This window comes from Alligator mississippiensis, chromosome 4, assembly GCF_030867095.1.
Source record: "Alligator mississippiensis isolate rAllMis1 chromosome 4, rAllMis1, whole genome shotgun sequence".
Taxonomy (NCBI): Eukaryota; Metazoa; Chordata; order Crocodylia; family Alligatoridae; genus Alligator; species Alligator mississippiensis.
The window spans coordinates 146,496,273-146,511,570 of NC_081827.1; the positions used below are offsets into that span (position 1 = coordinate 146,496,273).

Consider the following 15,298-nt stretch of genomic DNA (forward strand, 5'->3'; position numbering starts at 1 on the left):
CATTGCCTCTAGTGTCATGCACTGAGCCCAGGACTGTCTGGGTTGGATCCAGCACATGGCTCCAGAGCCAGCACATGGTCTCAGGCTCACTGCACAACCCCAGAGGCAGCATGTGGGATCAGACCCAGCACATAACTGTGGAGCCAGTACATGGGGTGATAAATGGCAAGCCAGATCCAGGGCCATGTGCCAGGTCAGACCAACCCTGTGTGCTAGTCCAATCACGTGCACAATCAGGAAGTGGGGCTCCCTATGGGTCTGGAAATTTGGTGGCAGGGGATAGGATCAGAAACATCATTAGTTGCTGTGACTCCCAGAGCTTCAGCAATTAATGCTGTCACTGCTCTGCCTCTCCCTGCCCCCTCTACCAAATTTCTGGACATATGGGGAATCCTTTTCTTCACATATAATATGCACCCTAATTTTCCTCAGCTGATATTGGTGGAAAAGATGAGGAGTATATGCCAAAATACAGTGCCCCTCAGCCATGTCTTATGCAAGCTGACAAATCCTAATATATTTGATCTGTCCTTTACAAAAGTCGTGCCACACCCCTGTCCATCTTCGTTGCCCTTTTCTATATCTTTTCTAGTTCCATTCTATCCTTTTGGGGCCAGGGGAACCAGAACTATGTGCAGTATTCAAAGTCTAGGTGTACCAGAGACTTACACAGTGACACAATGACATTTTCTGTTTTGTTTTTAATTCCCGGCTCATCTGAGGTCACAGTAATAAAACACAAGCCTATAGCAGGTGAAATTTATTATTATCATTATTTTATGGTACTCTGGAACCCTAATCATGGACAGATTCCATTGTTCCAGAACTGTAGAAACACAGAACAAAAGCCCCTGAGCCAACTATTTTACCACTGAAGGGACAATAAATGGATATAACCTGACCAGTACAAGAGTATAAGGGAACAGCAAGATAATATTTGTCAACATGGCAAGCAGGCGTCTCAGCATTCCATCAGTCTAATCATTGCCAAGTATTCTTTGTGCATCACAGCAAAAAAGTTTTAAGGAGGGTTTTAAAACATGGAGGCATTTTGGTGGATGAACTTCTCCCAAGCATGAGGGTAAGCATGCAACAAAGCACAAAGGTACTTATTCAAAAATGTAACTTGCAATGGGCAAAGGAGGTGGGCATTGTGGATGACAGTTCAAGAAAAGAGAGGCTATATAAAGGACTGTGAAAGTGAAGACAAATAGCTTATATTTGTTATGTTAGAGGAAAAACAGCCAAGTGGAGAAGGTCTCCACAGAGGGGCACGATGGTCAAAATGATCGGCTGGAAAAATATCTTTGCAGCAGCATTCTAAGTGGATGGAAGCAGGGCATAACTGCATCGTTTGAAAATGTTGTTGGAGTAAGTCAGGTACAAAGTGGCAAGCCCTCAGACAATAGTTTTAGCTTTGTGCATGGATTGGAAAGGCCATATTTTACCCAGAAACAGTCAGCAAGATTTAGAGAACTTGGATGCAGAAACCCACAGAAATGGCTGAATCAAAGATGGCATCCGGGTGATAGGGCTGCATAACAAGCAAGACAGTGTTTTGTACAGTGAGTGAAAGAGGGATGGCAGGAAAGAGGGAAAACTGGCTGGAAGGGAGTACTACAATTCTGTTTTAGCCATATCTTTATTGCTCCATGAAAATGCTCCCTACCAAAATCTAAAGTGCTGGAGAATGAGTGACCTCTAGTGCTAAACACACAGAAGTGTCAAATACTGGACTGTTCTACTCTGAGCTTTGGAAGGGTGGAGGAAGTGAAGGTATGTTGTGTTTTAAATGGAAGATGATCTTTAAGTATTCCTGAAACTGTGTACTTAGCAGACCTGTGCAAAGAGTCAGCAGGTGGAAATGTGACCATCTGTTCCAGATTTTTATAGCAGAGTCACCCAGAATTTTCCAGGAAATGTTCAACCACATAATGGAGTCATCAAATTTGACTTTGATTAAAACCAACTACTGAATGAGATTAATGAGAATTTACAATACCCCAGAAAATAATTATTAATAATAATTCAAGGTGAATGGTGGAAAAAGGGTTTTGACAATTATTCACAAGTCAATAGTCTGCAGTTGCTCCTAGTAGTAACCAGTTAGACAATGTCTGGATAATACAAGAAAATTATCAGGGATTCAGGAAATTTCTTAACTGGTTAATTGAGACCTTCTCTGCTGCAGACTTACCTTGTGATCTTTAGGAAGACATTTACATCTAGATATCCAAAGGTATTTAGGCACCTAATCCCTATTGATTGGATCAGCCAAGTTGCTCCATTATCTTCCTTCAAAACCATCCTTTAAGCATCCCTTTACTGTGATTTCTGTGAGAGTTAGGTGCATAAAAGCCTTTAACGGTCTGGGCCTTCATCTTCTTATGCCCCAGTTCTCTATTCATAAAATGTTCCCTGATTTCATAATGGGTTGTGAGGATAAATACCATAATAAGGACAGTAAAGTACTCAGATCCTACAGTGACAGGGGGCCTATATGTAAGGCTATGATTTTGGCACAGGAATTTTTAATGAAGTCCACATCAGAGTTGTAGAAAAAAAGAGCAATACTCACATCAAGGTTTCCAATCATGTTTGCAACATCTGACCAACTATGTCACTGGCTGTATTTCTCTACTGTGGTGCAATGCCTCATGGGGATTGCTAGCACTCCCTTCGGTAGCCCAACCTTACTGATTGATCTACACTTCCCATGAACAGCACAGTCTCATCTCTGATTGGATGGCATGGAACACTGTAAGAGTCAAAGCACTTATTCAGACCCATGGTTCCTGACATCTGTGACTGTCCCAACAAAATCATAACCTTATATACATGCACTTTTGATGCACTTTTGATCTGAACCTCCATCTACATGTTCACATTATCAATTTATCATGAATTAATTCATAATTTTTCATGATTTGTCATTTTCTATTTGTCTGCATAAATGTTTTTCACCCATCTCATCTGGAAGCAGAACCAATAATCACATAACAGAAAAAACTAAAAAGGCTTCAGAAAGAGTTCCTAATCAAGGTAAGATTTCTAAAAGAATCTATAGGTTGAAACTTATTCATACAAACTATTTGTTAAATAGTTTTGAAAACTTAGTGCTTAGGGTTCAGAGAAGTGACTTACATTTATACTATGTGTGTCTAAACAAGACAATGCACAGTAGACTAATTCTATTGCGCATTAGCGTGCTATGGCAAAAAACATACTAATGCACTAAAGCACAGTATACTTAGTCTTCTTCACATTAAGCATCACAGTAAGACTGTGTGCAGCTGATACTGTACATTAGCACTGGCTACTGTGCATTATTTAGTATCTCATATTAGAAGTACTAAACTTAATCTGTGGTAGCAACAGTGCATTAATGCACATGTAGATGTGCCCACTGAATATTATTCAGCTTGAATAGTCTGATCTGCTCTAGTAATATTAATAAGCATTGCAATACAGATGCAGTGAAAACACTGAATGAGCTTTATTTCCCATGTAGCATCTCTGTCTTGTCTATGTCTCATCTGTCAGTCTAAATATTGCATTTTCCTAATTCAAATGTGAATGTTTCTCTGCACATGGAGTAGCCTGGACTAAGATAAACTGGAACTAGATGTACCTGAGTGTCCACACGCACAATAGCTACTTCACTATGCTGTTTCACTTAAATAAACAGCTGATAGTTCTGCCCTGATCTGAATTACAAAGCATACTGAATTACGTTAAATTCATCCTTTTACCATTGCACAATATGGAGGCTGGCTATAAAGTCTCAAGAGGTTGGTTTTATTAACAAGATTACTAATCACCACAGAACATAAAGGCTTTCTCTCCAGTTCTCGTTGTTCCTAATGTTCTTCCCATCAAATCGCTCTTGTCCCTTCTGACTAATGCATCATTGTTACCTCCCTTATAGCCAGGCTGAATTTACCGGATAAACCCCACCAAATGGAGCATCTTGCATCCATACTTTTCCAAAAGAAGCTAGTGCATCTCAGTGCAGGGTTTCTGCACCTGCTATTAGAGTGCATCAAGAGTACAGCACTGTCAGCTTATTGTATGTGCCACCTATGGTGCTTGGTACTACAATAATAAGCATCTTACTGCTGTGGGTAATAAAAGCAATAAATAGTAACAATGGATATTAATAACTGGTTAATAATCCCAACTCTCAGAGACTGATCAGGAGAGCTCTACAAAAATACTCTGTACTATAGCCTAACTGGAAATCAAGTTATTTTCTTTCCTTGTTTATTACATTGGACAAAAACAGAGAAAAAATCAAACATGTGTCCTGTATCCAGCCAGTACAGATCTAGATGTTTTCCCTGAATATTAATGTCTACATGTGCATTAATGCACTTTAGTCAATGCTCATTAAATCTAGTAGCTCCACTGTGCGGTACTAAGAAAATGCACGTTAACTAAAGAGCATGGTTTTTTAGTGATGTTTTAATGCGCATTAAATAGGTTAATGTACAGTAAAGTACACATGTAGATGTGCCCATTTTCTGCTGAATAAAGTCAGAAGTGATAGCATCATGGAAGAGTTGGTTGTGAATTTTCTTTCTCAGCTGGGGCCTGTTGTTTTTCCTCTGGTATCGAGGCAAAGTCTGTAGCTCTGTGTCCAGCCTGGGCCACAGTGAACCTGCTCATGCGTAGGGCTTCCTCATACACTGGAGGGGTTTCTGATCCACAAAGGGGTGGTGTTCCTTGTACAGTGTTATGGGAGTGTGCCACGGCCAGTATCCTCCTGGCAGCAGGACCGAACACAGAGTGGAGAGCTAAAAGGGATGGGAACAATAATTAGTCTAAACCAGAAACCATCAACTTGTCAGAAGGCAAAGGAAAGTATACTTGCTGGTTCCAGCATGCAGGCTTGAGCAAGAGTTGAATCCAGTAGGTGCTGCCTTTGAGGTGGGGCAGCACCCGTGCAACTAGTACCCCACCCAGGTGGCCCCAGGGGCCACCACAGCCACAGAGGGAAGGACCAGGGCCTCCCCACAGTTCTGGGGCTGTGTGGCCTGGCACCAGCTCACCAGAGTCCACCAGGAGAAGAAAAAAAAAAAGCATTGAGGGGTCTGATCCTTTTTTTTTTTTTTTTTGTAGCGCCTTCCTTCCTCTCCTGCAGCTGGGCAGTGAGCTGCCGGTGGGCCCATAGATGCAGGAGTTGAGGTAGATGTCATCTAATTGGATTTTAAGAAGGCCTTCGATAGCGTATCTCATTGTATTCTCATAAGCAAACTGAGCGGCTGTGACATAGATGATTACACAGTCAGGTGGGTGGCAAATTGGCTTAAGGGGGTCACACCCAGAGAGTGGTGGTGGACTGGTTGGTATCGACCTGGAAAGATGTGGGCAGTGGGGTCCCCCAAGGCTCAGTCCTTGGACCTGTGCTACTCAATGTCTTTATCAGTGACTTGGATGAGAGCGTGCAAAGCATTCTGCCCAAACTGCGGATGACACAAAATTATGGGGAAAAGTAAACACACTAGTGGGAAGAGATTGAATCCAGGCAGATCTAGACAGGGTGGAAAAGTGGGCAGAAAAGAATAGGTTGCAGTTCAACAAAGACAAGCGCAAAGTGCTGCATCTAGGGAGAAGGGATCACCAACACACCTACAGGCTAGGGGATGACCTTCTCAGCAGCACAGCAGCAGAAAGGGATCTCAGAGTCATAGTTGACTCCAAAATGAATATGAGCCATCAATGTGATGAAGTAATCAGTAAAGTTAACTGCACTCTATCTTGCATTATCAGGTGCATCACAAACAGGTCCAGGGAAGTGATACTTCCCCCCTATGTGGCATTGGTCAGGACGCAGTTGGAGTACTGCATCCAGTTCTGGGTGCCACACTACACGAGAGATGTGGACAATCTTGAGAGGGTCCAGAGGAGGGTCACTTGTATGGTTAGGGGCCTGCAGGTAAGGCCCTATGAGGAGAGACTGAGGGACCTGAATCTCCTCAGCCTCTGCAAGAGAAGGCAGAGCGGGGATCTTGTGGCTGTTTACAAATTCATTGCAGGGGTAGGGGGTGGGGTGGCAGCAAGAAATAAGAGATGCTCTGTTTACCAGAACACCCCTTGGAATAACCAGGAACAACAGCCACAAAGTGACAGAGAGCAGATTTAGGTTGAACATCAGGAAGAACTTCTTCACAGTCAGGGTTGCCAGAATCTGGAATGGGCTTCCAAGGGAGGTGGTGCTCTCCCCTACCCTGGGGGTCTTCAAGAGGAGACTGGACAAGCACCTAGCTGGGGTCATCTGACCCCAGTGCTCTTTCCTGCCCTGGGCAGGGGGTCAGACTCAATGATCTATTGAGGTCCCTTCTGACCCTAACAACTATGAAACTAGGAAACTCTTCCCTGAGGCTGAGCTGAGGCAGCATCCACCTGCTAGCAGCTGGCCTGGGCAGCCCCAGGGTGAACTGCTGCCTCGGAAGGAAGGGCCGGGGGCTATGTAAAAGAAAAAAAAAAAGGACTATGCCCCTTGCCATAACAGTGATGGAAGCCCCTAAATGGAAACAGTGGGTTTTTAATCATTTCAGTTAAAACCCACCATTTCAATTTAGGCAACTAAACCCCCATCACATGTACAAGTGTCCCTAGATACCAAGTCCTCCCATTCCCCAGCACTAGATAATTTGCTGTATGTGGTGCGACATGGGGGTGAGGACCTTCCCATCATCACTCCACCAAGTGACATAATGAACCTACCCTCATCTGATGCCAGCTTTGCTCTCTAACCTGCCACTCCCCTACTCCCCCACCACACACACAGAAAATATAAGACTTGTGGGGCTAAAGAATGTGGCATATTTCAAGATATTATGGGTACTAGAACCTTTCAAAAAGTTTAATTCAAGGTCTCTCAGCCTTCCTTATAAGGAGCTTGGCTTTGGCAAGGTGACACTCACATGTAATTGTGCTCTGGAGGGTGTTGTCATGATCAAAGGCGATGACTGTAACCTCATACGGGTGAGGAACTGGTTCTTCTCCAGTCCTCCAACAGCTAAGGCAGCAGCACCTCACACAGGTTAAGACTATGCCACACAAGAGTAGAAGCCCACCAATAGCTACCGCCAGCCTATAAAGGGAGAGGGAACACAGTTACTACCATACATTTTAGTGCAGGCATTGAAGGAATTGTAATACATGATCCAACTGCAATTATTAAAATGTAAGGAGACAGTCCTTTAAAAAATGTCACCCCCAACCTGGCCATACCATAAAAACATTCTGTGCATGATGCATCTTATCTTTAATATATTTAATAGGAATACGTAACTGAGATGGAAAGAGACACTAAGGTATGTTCAAGATAATGTGGTAACACTAATGCAACCCAGGAAGAATGGAGAAATGCAATACAACTTTTATAACATTAGAGGGGACCGAGTGGAAGATTTGAGGTGTTAAATAATCTTAATTCTTGTGTTTGCTCAGTAACTAAAGTGACAGCTAAACCAGATATTTATGGAGGGATGCACACGCAAACTTACCAGATGTACCAGAGGTGGACCCAGTTAGTGGCTGAGCATCTGAGGAAAAGGAGCAATAAAAAGGTTATAACAGAAAAACCTGGAAGTTACAGATAGGGAAATCCATCTTTGTCTTCTCTACTGTCCCATGGCACTTCCCCTGTTCACTCCAGCTGATGACTGCCTGTGGGCAAATCTGTGTCCCAAATTTTAAATGACTTATGTGAGGGTCTTCTACTACTCACACCAAGTAGAATATTCCAATAAATCTCTCTATTAAAGAGCCAGCCTGAAATTTTTGCTTGGCTTTGGCTCATTTGTTCCTTGTCCTTCTTCTCATGCACGTACCTCTATTCTGTTTACAACTTTCAGTTACAGTTACTAATAGAGAGTTATAATTTCTAAAACTCTCTTCTCTTAATCTCTCTTCATAAATTAGGTCTTCCAACAGTGCTGTTTTGTTTTTTTCTCTGTATTTTTATCCCTCATGCACAATGTACATTACTTTACATATAGTTAGCTAAGCATCTGAAAAAAAAATGTTTGCCCAAAATTTCATTAATAAAAATAATTTTTCTTGGATGCTTTAATATTTGCTTTGCATTCACTTTCTGTTAAGATTCTTGAAAATGTCCATATCATTTTTCCAAGAAATAGCAAATTTAAGTATATATTCATGTAGAAAACTTTCAATTTATAACTTTAATCAGGGCTACTTACAGCGTACACCTTAGGCAAATGCACATTAAGTTTGGGTGCACATAAAAGTACATGTAGACATGCCCGATCAGTGTTAAATTGATCCAGGTAGGAAGTAGAAGTACTACTTATGTAGGAAGCAGAAGCATGACTTATGTGTCCAATCAGATCTAGTCAGTATGTCTCAAGTTCATATTGCGGACAACTTAGAATGAATTGCTTATGAATCAGCTGCAGAACAAGATTTATTCCTAGGAATTTTTTGGCAAATAATTCAAATAAACTCCACGTTCTGTCTGCATTAGTTTCTTCTGGGAATCTGCACTATCACTATGGCAGCTCACTTGTAGTAGACTGTGGAAAATACCATCAGTGGAGTCTTCTCAAACCCATACTTACGCTGCCCTGTTTTGGAACCAATTCAGGATGTGCATATACTTACTGTTCAGTGTTCACACAGACCTCCTCACATTGCACTTGTGGAAACTACATGGAAAAAAAGCAAGCAGAGGCAATCAGTGTTAGTTGTCCTGATTCGGGCTCCCTGATGTCTTGGTATCATCTTATCTTTTATTTCTCCCCATACCGATCCTAAGCCCCAGCCTGGAAAGACTCACTTTTGAGACACCTTTTATTATCCCTCTCACTCACTCTACCATATTTGTATCTATTCCTCTGTCACGGTTTTACATCCCAGCTGTCGTTGCTTCCATTATAGATCCCAAATTCTCTTCTTTTCTCTCTGTGTAAATCATCACCCACTTTCTACAGTCTGAGTTACACATCTGAATTCCCTTCCGCTGTCAAATACTGAGCCATCAGCATCATGCTTATTACAGCTCTGAATTCTCCTCTGCCTCTTGGGAACCTGCAGTTAGTCACCTTTACTTTCTATCATTCCTCACTATAGTTCTGTTCCACTTGTTCTCTTGCTTCATGTATCTACATTTATTTTCTATGTCTTCCCCATTACAGCTTTGAATGACCTTCTGTCTTGTATGGACACTTCTATACATTCCCACCACTTTGAAACAACAGGGAAAATGTTATTTCACATATGCTTTTGACACCTTATAAATGTACTGAGGTAATACCATAACCAGATGTTATACTTGACAAAAGAGGAACTTGTGATGCGACTCACCCACAAGAGACTTGCCAGGGTAAAGAAGGTCACGGCCAGGCTATGGGCCCCCATGAGGAATTAGAGAGGTCTCTGCTTTCACATGCAACCCACAGTCCGTCCTTCTTTCCTATGTTTAGTGCATCCTCACCAATCCTCAATTCAGGGAAGGGAATAGGGGTGCTCCCCTTTCTCTTTATTCCACCTCTTGCTGAAGCCCAGGTCTTCTTCCTTTCTCTCACACTGTTCTGGCTGTTTCTTTCTCTGTTTCTCTCCACTTGTGTTTGTTCATCTCTTTGTGTCTGTTTCTTTATGTTACTCTCTTTCTTCCTCTGCTAAAGGGAACTCAGATAATATTCAATCACTGCAGGAGGACCACTGAAGATACCAGTAACTATTTTTTTTTTATTTCCAATTGATCTGGTCCATGGAGTCAAAGAAAAAAAAATACAACCCTGGTCTTGAGAGAACTTCTCTTCTATGGGGAAAAAACTTCTCTAACCTCATTCATTCCCAATTACCATTCTCTCCACCCCCTTCCCCAGGGAAAATGGTGCAGGTTGAAGGTCAGGCTGTTGACCCATTCCTTTACCCAAGACGATATTCCTCTCTCTCCTCCCACATGCAGACCCCCTCCTGCCCCACTTACATTGTTATACTTTTGCTGATCTGGCATGTTGAGTTTAACCAGAAGTTCAGTTTCAGAATAGAGGGGATATTCACTGTACCTGGGAAGCTCCTCCTGTGCAGAGCGGGCAGGCATGGGAGAAGTACTGGAACACATTTCTAATACAGTGTTCATTACTCCTCCATTGGTGCCTTTTCAATTTTGGGCCTCTGTTGATGCATCTCCAACCTGCCCTCCAATCCCTCCATCTGGTATTGCAATCTGGGCTCCCCACACAGCTCTGCTGATGCTCCTCAGTCCTTCCCTGAAACCCCTTGCTCCCCACCCAGTTCTTCCAATGCCCTTCAACCACTTATATTTTTTTGTAACAGAATGTGTTGTTGCTTCTCCTACTATATTTATTGCTATTCTCCCTCAAGCTCTTCAGTTTAACAGACTTCTTTTAATGCCCTCTTATTTTCCCCCTCTTGCATAATCACTTTGAATTTCTATTACATTCCTGCTCACGAGTAGCCACTGAGTGATTACATGTATGTAATTAGGTTTGCTTTCTCTGTTTCCAATTCTGAAATAGGAAAATGCTCCCTAGTAATCTGTTACCGTTTGTGCCCTGCAACCACCCAGGACTGGTATAGAAAAATGTTGTTGGGGAAGGGTGACGAGGAAGTGAACAGTGCAGTGATGAGGGAGACTTGTTACTTCATGTTATGATCACGTTGTATCCACATTAGGCGAGTGAATCATTAGCTCCAGTCATGCCTATTATACCCACAGAGCAGAACAAATGGATTCAGGAACATAACACACTCATTCCCTCAAACAGAGGTTAAGAAACCATCCACCAACCTGATTATAAAAACGTGTATATGAGCATGAGTGAGCAACTTGCAAAATAGCATTGGGGTGTTCTTTTTAGGTTATCTATCTATCTATCTATCTATCTATCTATCTATCTATCTATCTATCTATCTATCTATCTATCTAACATTCTTGTACATAAGCCAGTTTCTGAACTTGAAGTGTATTTTGAGTAATGGTGGGAGGCCCCAAAGGACTTGTTGTCCACCTGTACATTGTTCCACTTTCTTGTTCTCACCTTTCCTTTCTTTCCCTTTTAAATCTCCCAATATATGACAAAAGCTTGAAAAGAAAAGATAGCATACACACATACATGTCAGCTCAGCAGCTTTCTTATTAAATGCAACATTTAGAACTGATATGGCTCAATACAAAATAACAAAAGAAACAAGCACAAATTATCTGTGTGGGCTCAACCTAGCTGCAATGTAAAAACTCAGCCTAATTTAACAACTTACAATTAACACAAGTAGAGCTAGGAGGGGGTAGGGGTGGTAGGAGGAGGGGACCTTGTCATTGAATTTACAAAGGATTCATGCCAACCCTAAATACATGATCATTTCTTGTTAAAAAATTCAATGTAATCTTCCTGATCTGTTTAATCTTGCAGCTGTCAAATACTAAAATGGTGCAAATTAGCATAACTTCTTTGAAGTCAACTTGACCTAATGATTAACACTGGCAAAGAATCTAGTTGGTCATATATCATCAAGTACAGAAGCCCAAACCTTTCCAGATTTTTTTTTAAGTTTCATAGTTATTGACAACATACTATCAGTCAGACTTTAACTATCAGTGAGAAGAGAATTTCAATTTTAGAATTATCAGATTTGGAGAAATAGCATGTTAAATGATAAAAGTTTCTCTAGTGAAAGAACAACTCTGGCATCTGAAACAGCAGCCTTCAGAGATTATTCATGCTGGCTCGACACTGTTTTCTAAACTGCTTTAATTTCTGTGGTGTGTCTGACAATATTGTGGCAATAGAACTTTAATTCAAATATAGCCTTGTTAGTCCACTAAATAGTTATAGAAGAATTCCCTTCACATCAATGTAATACTTTTCCTCATTATCAAGTAGTTTTATTGTTCTTTGATTTATTTGATCCCAAAGTGAATTTTCTCTCACCAAATGTTCTTCTCTTTAAAGATTTACAATTATAAGCTTGTGAGAACAGACGTATAAAATTGCTTAAACACACCATTGTCTTTCAAATATGTTCTTCTGTGTTGCTGAAGATTTCAACGGTCCACAGATTTATACATATCCACCCTTGGGCTCTGCATACAGCATAGTTGGTTGGTGTAGATAAAGAGGAGTTCCTTATTTACAAGGTCTGCTTATGGATATGTGCACACTGCATGTGTAAAAACATGTTTAGACTACACACATCTTCTTTCTTGAGCTAACCCAATCTCACCTGGGAGCACATCTACTTGTAGATTTGAGAAGAAAATTAGCTGTGCAACTCTTAGTTGATGGAAACTCCTAAGTTATTCATGCCTTATCACAATTCTGAGGACTGTTTTGATAAGACCAGCCTCATCACACATCTGATATTTTCCCTTGCGTATTCAGAAACACAGAAGATGGAAAAGAACTTGGGTTTCACAAGAATTTCATTTTTTTCCCCTGCAACTACATATGGAGTAGACCCACAGTCCATGTACCGCATAAAAGGGCTAACTCCCTGCCTCTGCAGAGGAAAAGCATTGTTGGTGCCCTTGTCTCTCCTGGTCTTTCCCTCAGGCATATTCTAGTGTTTTTTTTATAACGTGCTTTGTAGTTGCAGTGTGCAAGAGGGGTCAGAGTGGATGTATTTGTGAATTCCTTTGGACAACTGGTTGCTGGAAAGGCTGCATACTGGACTTAATGGCCCATGAAGCCCCTTCCAGTCCTACATTGCTCTGCTTTTAAAATTAACTTGGCTCTTTACTGAGACAACTAAAACATAGATGTGCCAGCTCTAGCTTGCATTTTTGCCATGTCTACATAGATTAGCTTTCTGGTGTCTCATCCACACTCTTCTCTCTTGCAGTCTGTGCTACACCATCCAAGTTCCATGGGGGTTGCTACACAAACCTCAGAGGATTTGATGGGGACTTAATAAGATGGAGTCCTGTTGTATCTAACTGTGGCACCTGCTTGGGGATTACTGGGTTTTACACTGCTGCATGGTGCAGTCATTGTGTACATTTTGTTCCACAGAAGGATATAAGTAAGGAATTGTCTGGAACTGGGCACAAAATGTGCTTTCTCCTTCTCCTAGACTTCGGACAGTAAAACTTGATGAATGTTCATCTTTTGCATGACCTCAGGTAACATCAAATGCCTTACACGTTATTTTCAGCTATAGTAATCCTCTCACAGGAGAACAGAGCCTCTGACTTCTCATGCCCTCTGCCTAGGGATGCTGTGGAGGCAAGACTGGAGCCACCTCCAGAACAGCAGTCAAAACTGCCTAGTACTAGCCTGTTGCCCACTATACCAATGACTGGTGAGAATTCTGCAGAGTTTGGGTTTTTGTCCCCTGTGGCCACATCCACACGAGCAGGGGCATGCATTTGCAGCAGCACAAGCAAAGCCGCTAGTTTGTGCTGCAGTGCCCCTGCTCATGCAGTTTGCAGTGGGACATATTGTCCCACTGCTTCATGTACTGCAGAGGGGGGGCTGGCTGGAAACAGTGTGTCTCAGTGTAGTGCTAGCCAGTAGCCAGCCCGGGAGTGCCATATGGAGAGGGAGGAGCAGGCAGCCCAGGGCTTCCTGCTGCCCTGTCTCTGTGCTGTGGAGTCCCTGCACTGAGGCACCCTGTGTGCCAGTCAGCCGCACCCCAGCTATCTGGAGTGCACCAGGCTGTGAGACAGGAGAGCAGGCAGCCCTGGGCTGGCTGCTCCCTTGTCTCTGCATGCCTCACTGCGAGGACTCCATGGACCTAGGCTGCCTGCTCCCTCATCTCCACGTTTGCCCTGGTATACTGCACTTCGGCATGCTTTGCATGGGGTTTTTTTTTTAGGATTTTTTTTTCTTGCTACTAAGAAATCCCAGTAGCAAATTTAGCCCCAGCACTGCACATTAGCAGCATGGGACATGGTTTAACATGCAACACGTGCAGTTTGTGGTACCGCAAGGAGGTTTGCAGCACCACAAACTGCACATGCCTGCCCATCTGGATCCGGCCTGTGAGTCAAAGTTCTGGGCTGCCAAGCATGACACACAAGCTCAAGTCCTTTTCCTGACCTCTGGCTAGCAAGGGTTCAGAGTCTGATGGGGCTTAAATTCCCCCATGTGCTGATCTACTTTAATTTATCTGTAAGCCAAGAAGAGCCAGTTTCAGTTCCCACTAGTGGTCTCCCACCCCCGGAAGCAGCAGCCTTGCAAGGGTTAGGCATGATAAAAAGACAACGATTCCATAACCCATGCTAGCTGCGCTTCTGCTTAGGCAGAAGATGATACACATATAACCCTGTCAATCTATTTTAAAAGTTCTCACAGGATATAAAACAAAACACTCCAAGGCCTCAGAATTTTTGTGTCATAAAACTCTCAGGCATGAACCAAAGTCTCCATTTGACTCTATGTGAATCACTTCCTAATGACAGCAGCTGCTTGAATGATCACAGCTCGAACTACATCTCTGTCTGGTTCTCCCTGTGCATGCTCAGCCCTAACTTTGATTTGTATCAGAACTTTGCAAGAAATGTCAGAAGAAGTGACATATGCAGACCTGAGGTTTATGACACTGGAGCAGCCCAGGAAGCAGGAGCTTCATGGAGCCAACACAAAAGGTAGCAGGGTGGGGTAGATCTTTTCATGGCGAGTGTTCATGCTTAGAATTTTTCCTGTTTGTGCCATGGGTAGGACCTCACCTAAAATGGTACAATTAGTTTTGCAGAGGCCTGAATCTCCCATCAAACAAAAATCATACAAATAAAAAATTTAAAGGGAGATTAAACAAAAAGCGCAAAATGGTTAAGAGACTGGAGGGCTGGAATTTTTAGGAAAAAACTGAGCTAAGCCTCATATTATCATCTGTTTCACACACTTGCAATCCTACTGCAGTCACAGAGATTGAAGTAATTAGGATTATCTGTGGCATAAACCTGACTAGAGTGGGTCTAAGTGTGTTTCTCTGAGCTAAAAAAATAATGACAAAGGAATATGTCTCCTCTGTATATTTGCTAGAGTGTGTAAACACCAACGACAAGAAAGAACTGTTCATGCAAGGAAAGTGAGATACTTAGGGATAACAGGGCTCAGCTAAATTTAAGGGGAATATTTTCAGGCTAGGTTGGCATCAGCTCCCCCAGCTCTCACAATGACAGAAGTCCCATCTGGACTGGACCAAAGCACCTGAGTATACACCGCAGGGAAAAATTCTACATTATCTCCAGGGGATGGAATAGCTAGCTAGACCTTTCTACCTCTAACTTCAGTGAGGCTGTAAAGCTAATGCTGTGTAACTTTACAACAGCCATAGGTCTAGACCAGGGGAGGGC

At 42.4% G+C, this 15,298-nt stretch overlaps 1 protein-coding gene across 4 annotated transcripts; it reads right to left on the bottom strand.

Moving 5' to 3' along the window:
* Positions 1–4,446: 4,446 nt before the first annotated feature.
* Positions 4,447–10,133, bottom strand: TMEM52B (transmembrane protein 52B). Of its 4 annotated transcripts, none has more exons than XM_019497672.2 (6): positions 10,044–10,133; positions 9,337–9,650; positions 8,635–8,678; positions 7,515–7,553; positions 6,930–7,099; positions 4,447–4,796 (listed from the first exon to the last, which is right to left on the bottom strand). In XM_019497672.2, the coding sequence occupies exons 2-6, from the start codon at positions 9,388–9,390 to the stop codon at positions 4,552–4,554; spliced, it is 552 nt and encodes a 183-aa protein (XP_019353217.1). In that variant the 5' UTR covers positions 9,391–9,650; positions 10,044–10,133; the 3' UTR covers positions 4,447–4,551. The 4 variants fall into 4 exon arrangements, with proteins under 4 accessions (XP_019353217.1, XP_019353216.1, XP_059582740.1 ...); XM_019497671.2 differs by having other exon boundaries at positions 9,337–9,660; XM_059726757.1 differs by lacking the exon at positions 10,044–10,133 and having other exon boundaries at positions 9,337–10,021.
* Between the last annotated feature and the right edge of the window lie 5,165 nt (positions 10,134–15,298).

Coding starts and splice junctions, on each gene's coding strand:
- TMEM52B (XM_019497672.2), bottom strand. CDS start 9,390: ATGGGGGCCCATAGCCTGGCCGTGACCTTCTTTACCCTGGCAAGTCTC. Junction 7,554..8,634: donor GTCTGTGTGAACACTGAACA/GTAAGTATATGC, acceptor CCTTTTCCTCAG/ATGCTCAGCCACTAACTGGG. Junction 7,100..7,514: donor GTCCACCTCTGGTACATCTG/GTAAGTTTGCGT, acceptor CTCCCTTTATAG/GCTGGCGGTAGCTATTGGTG.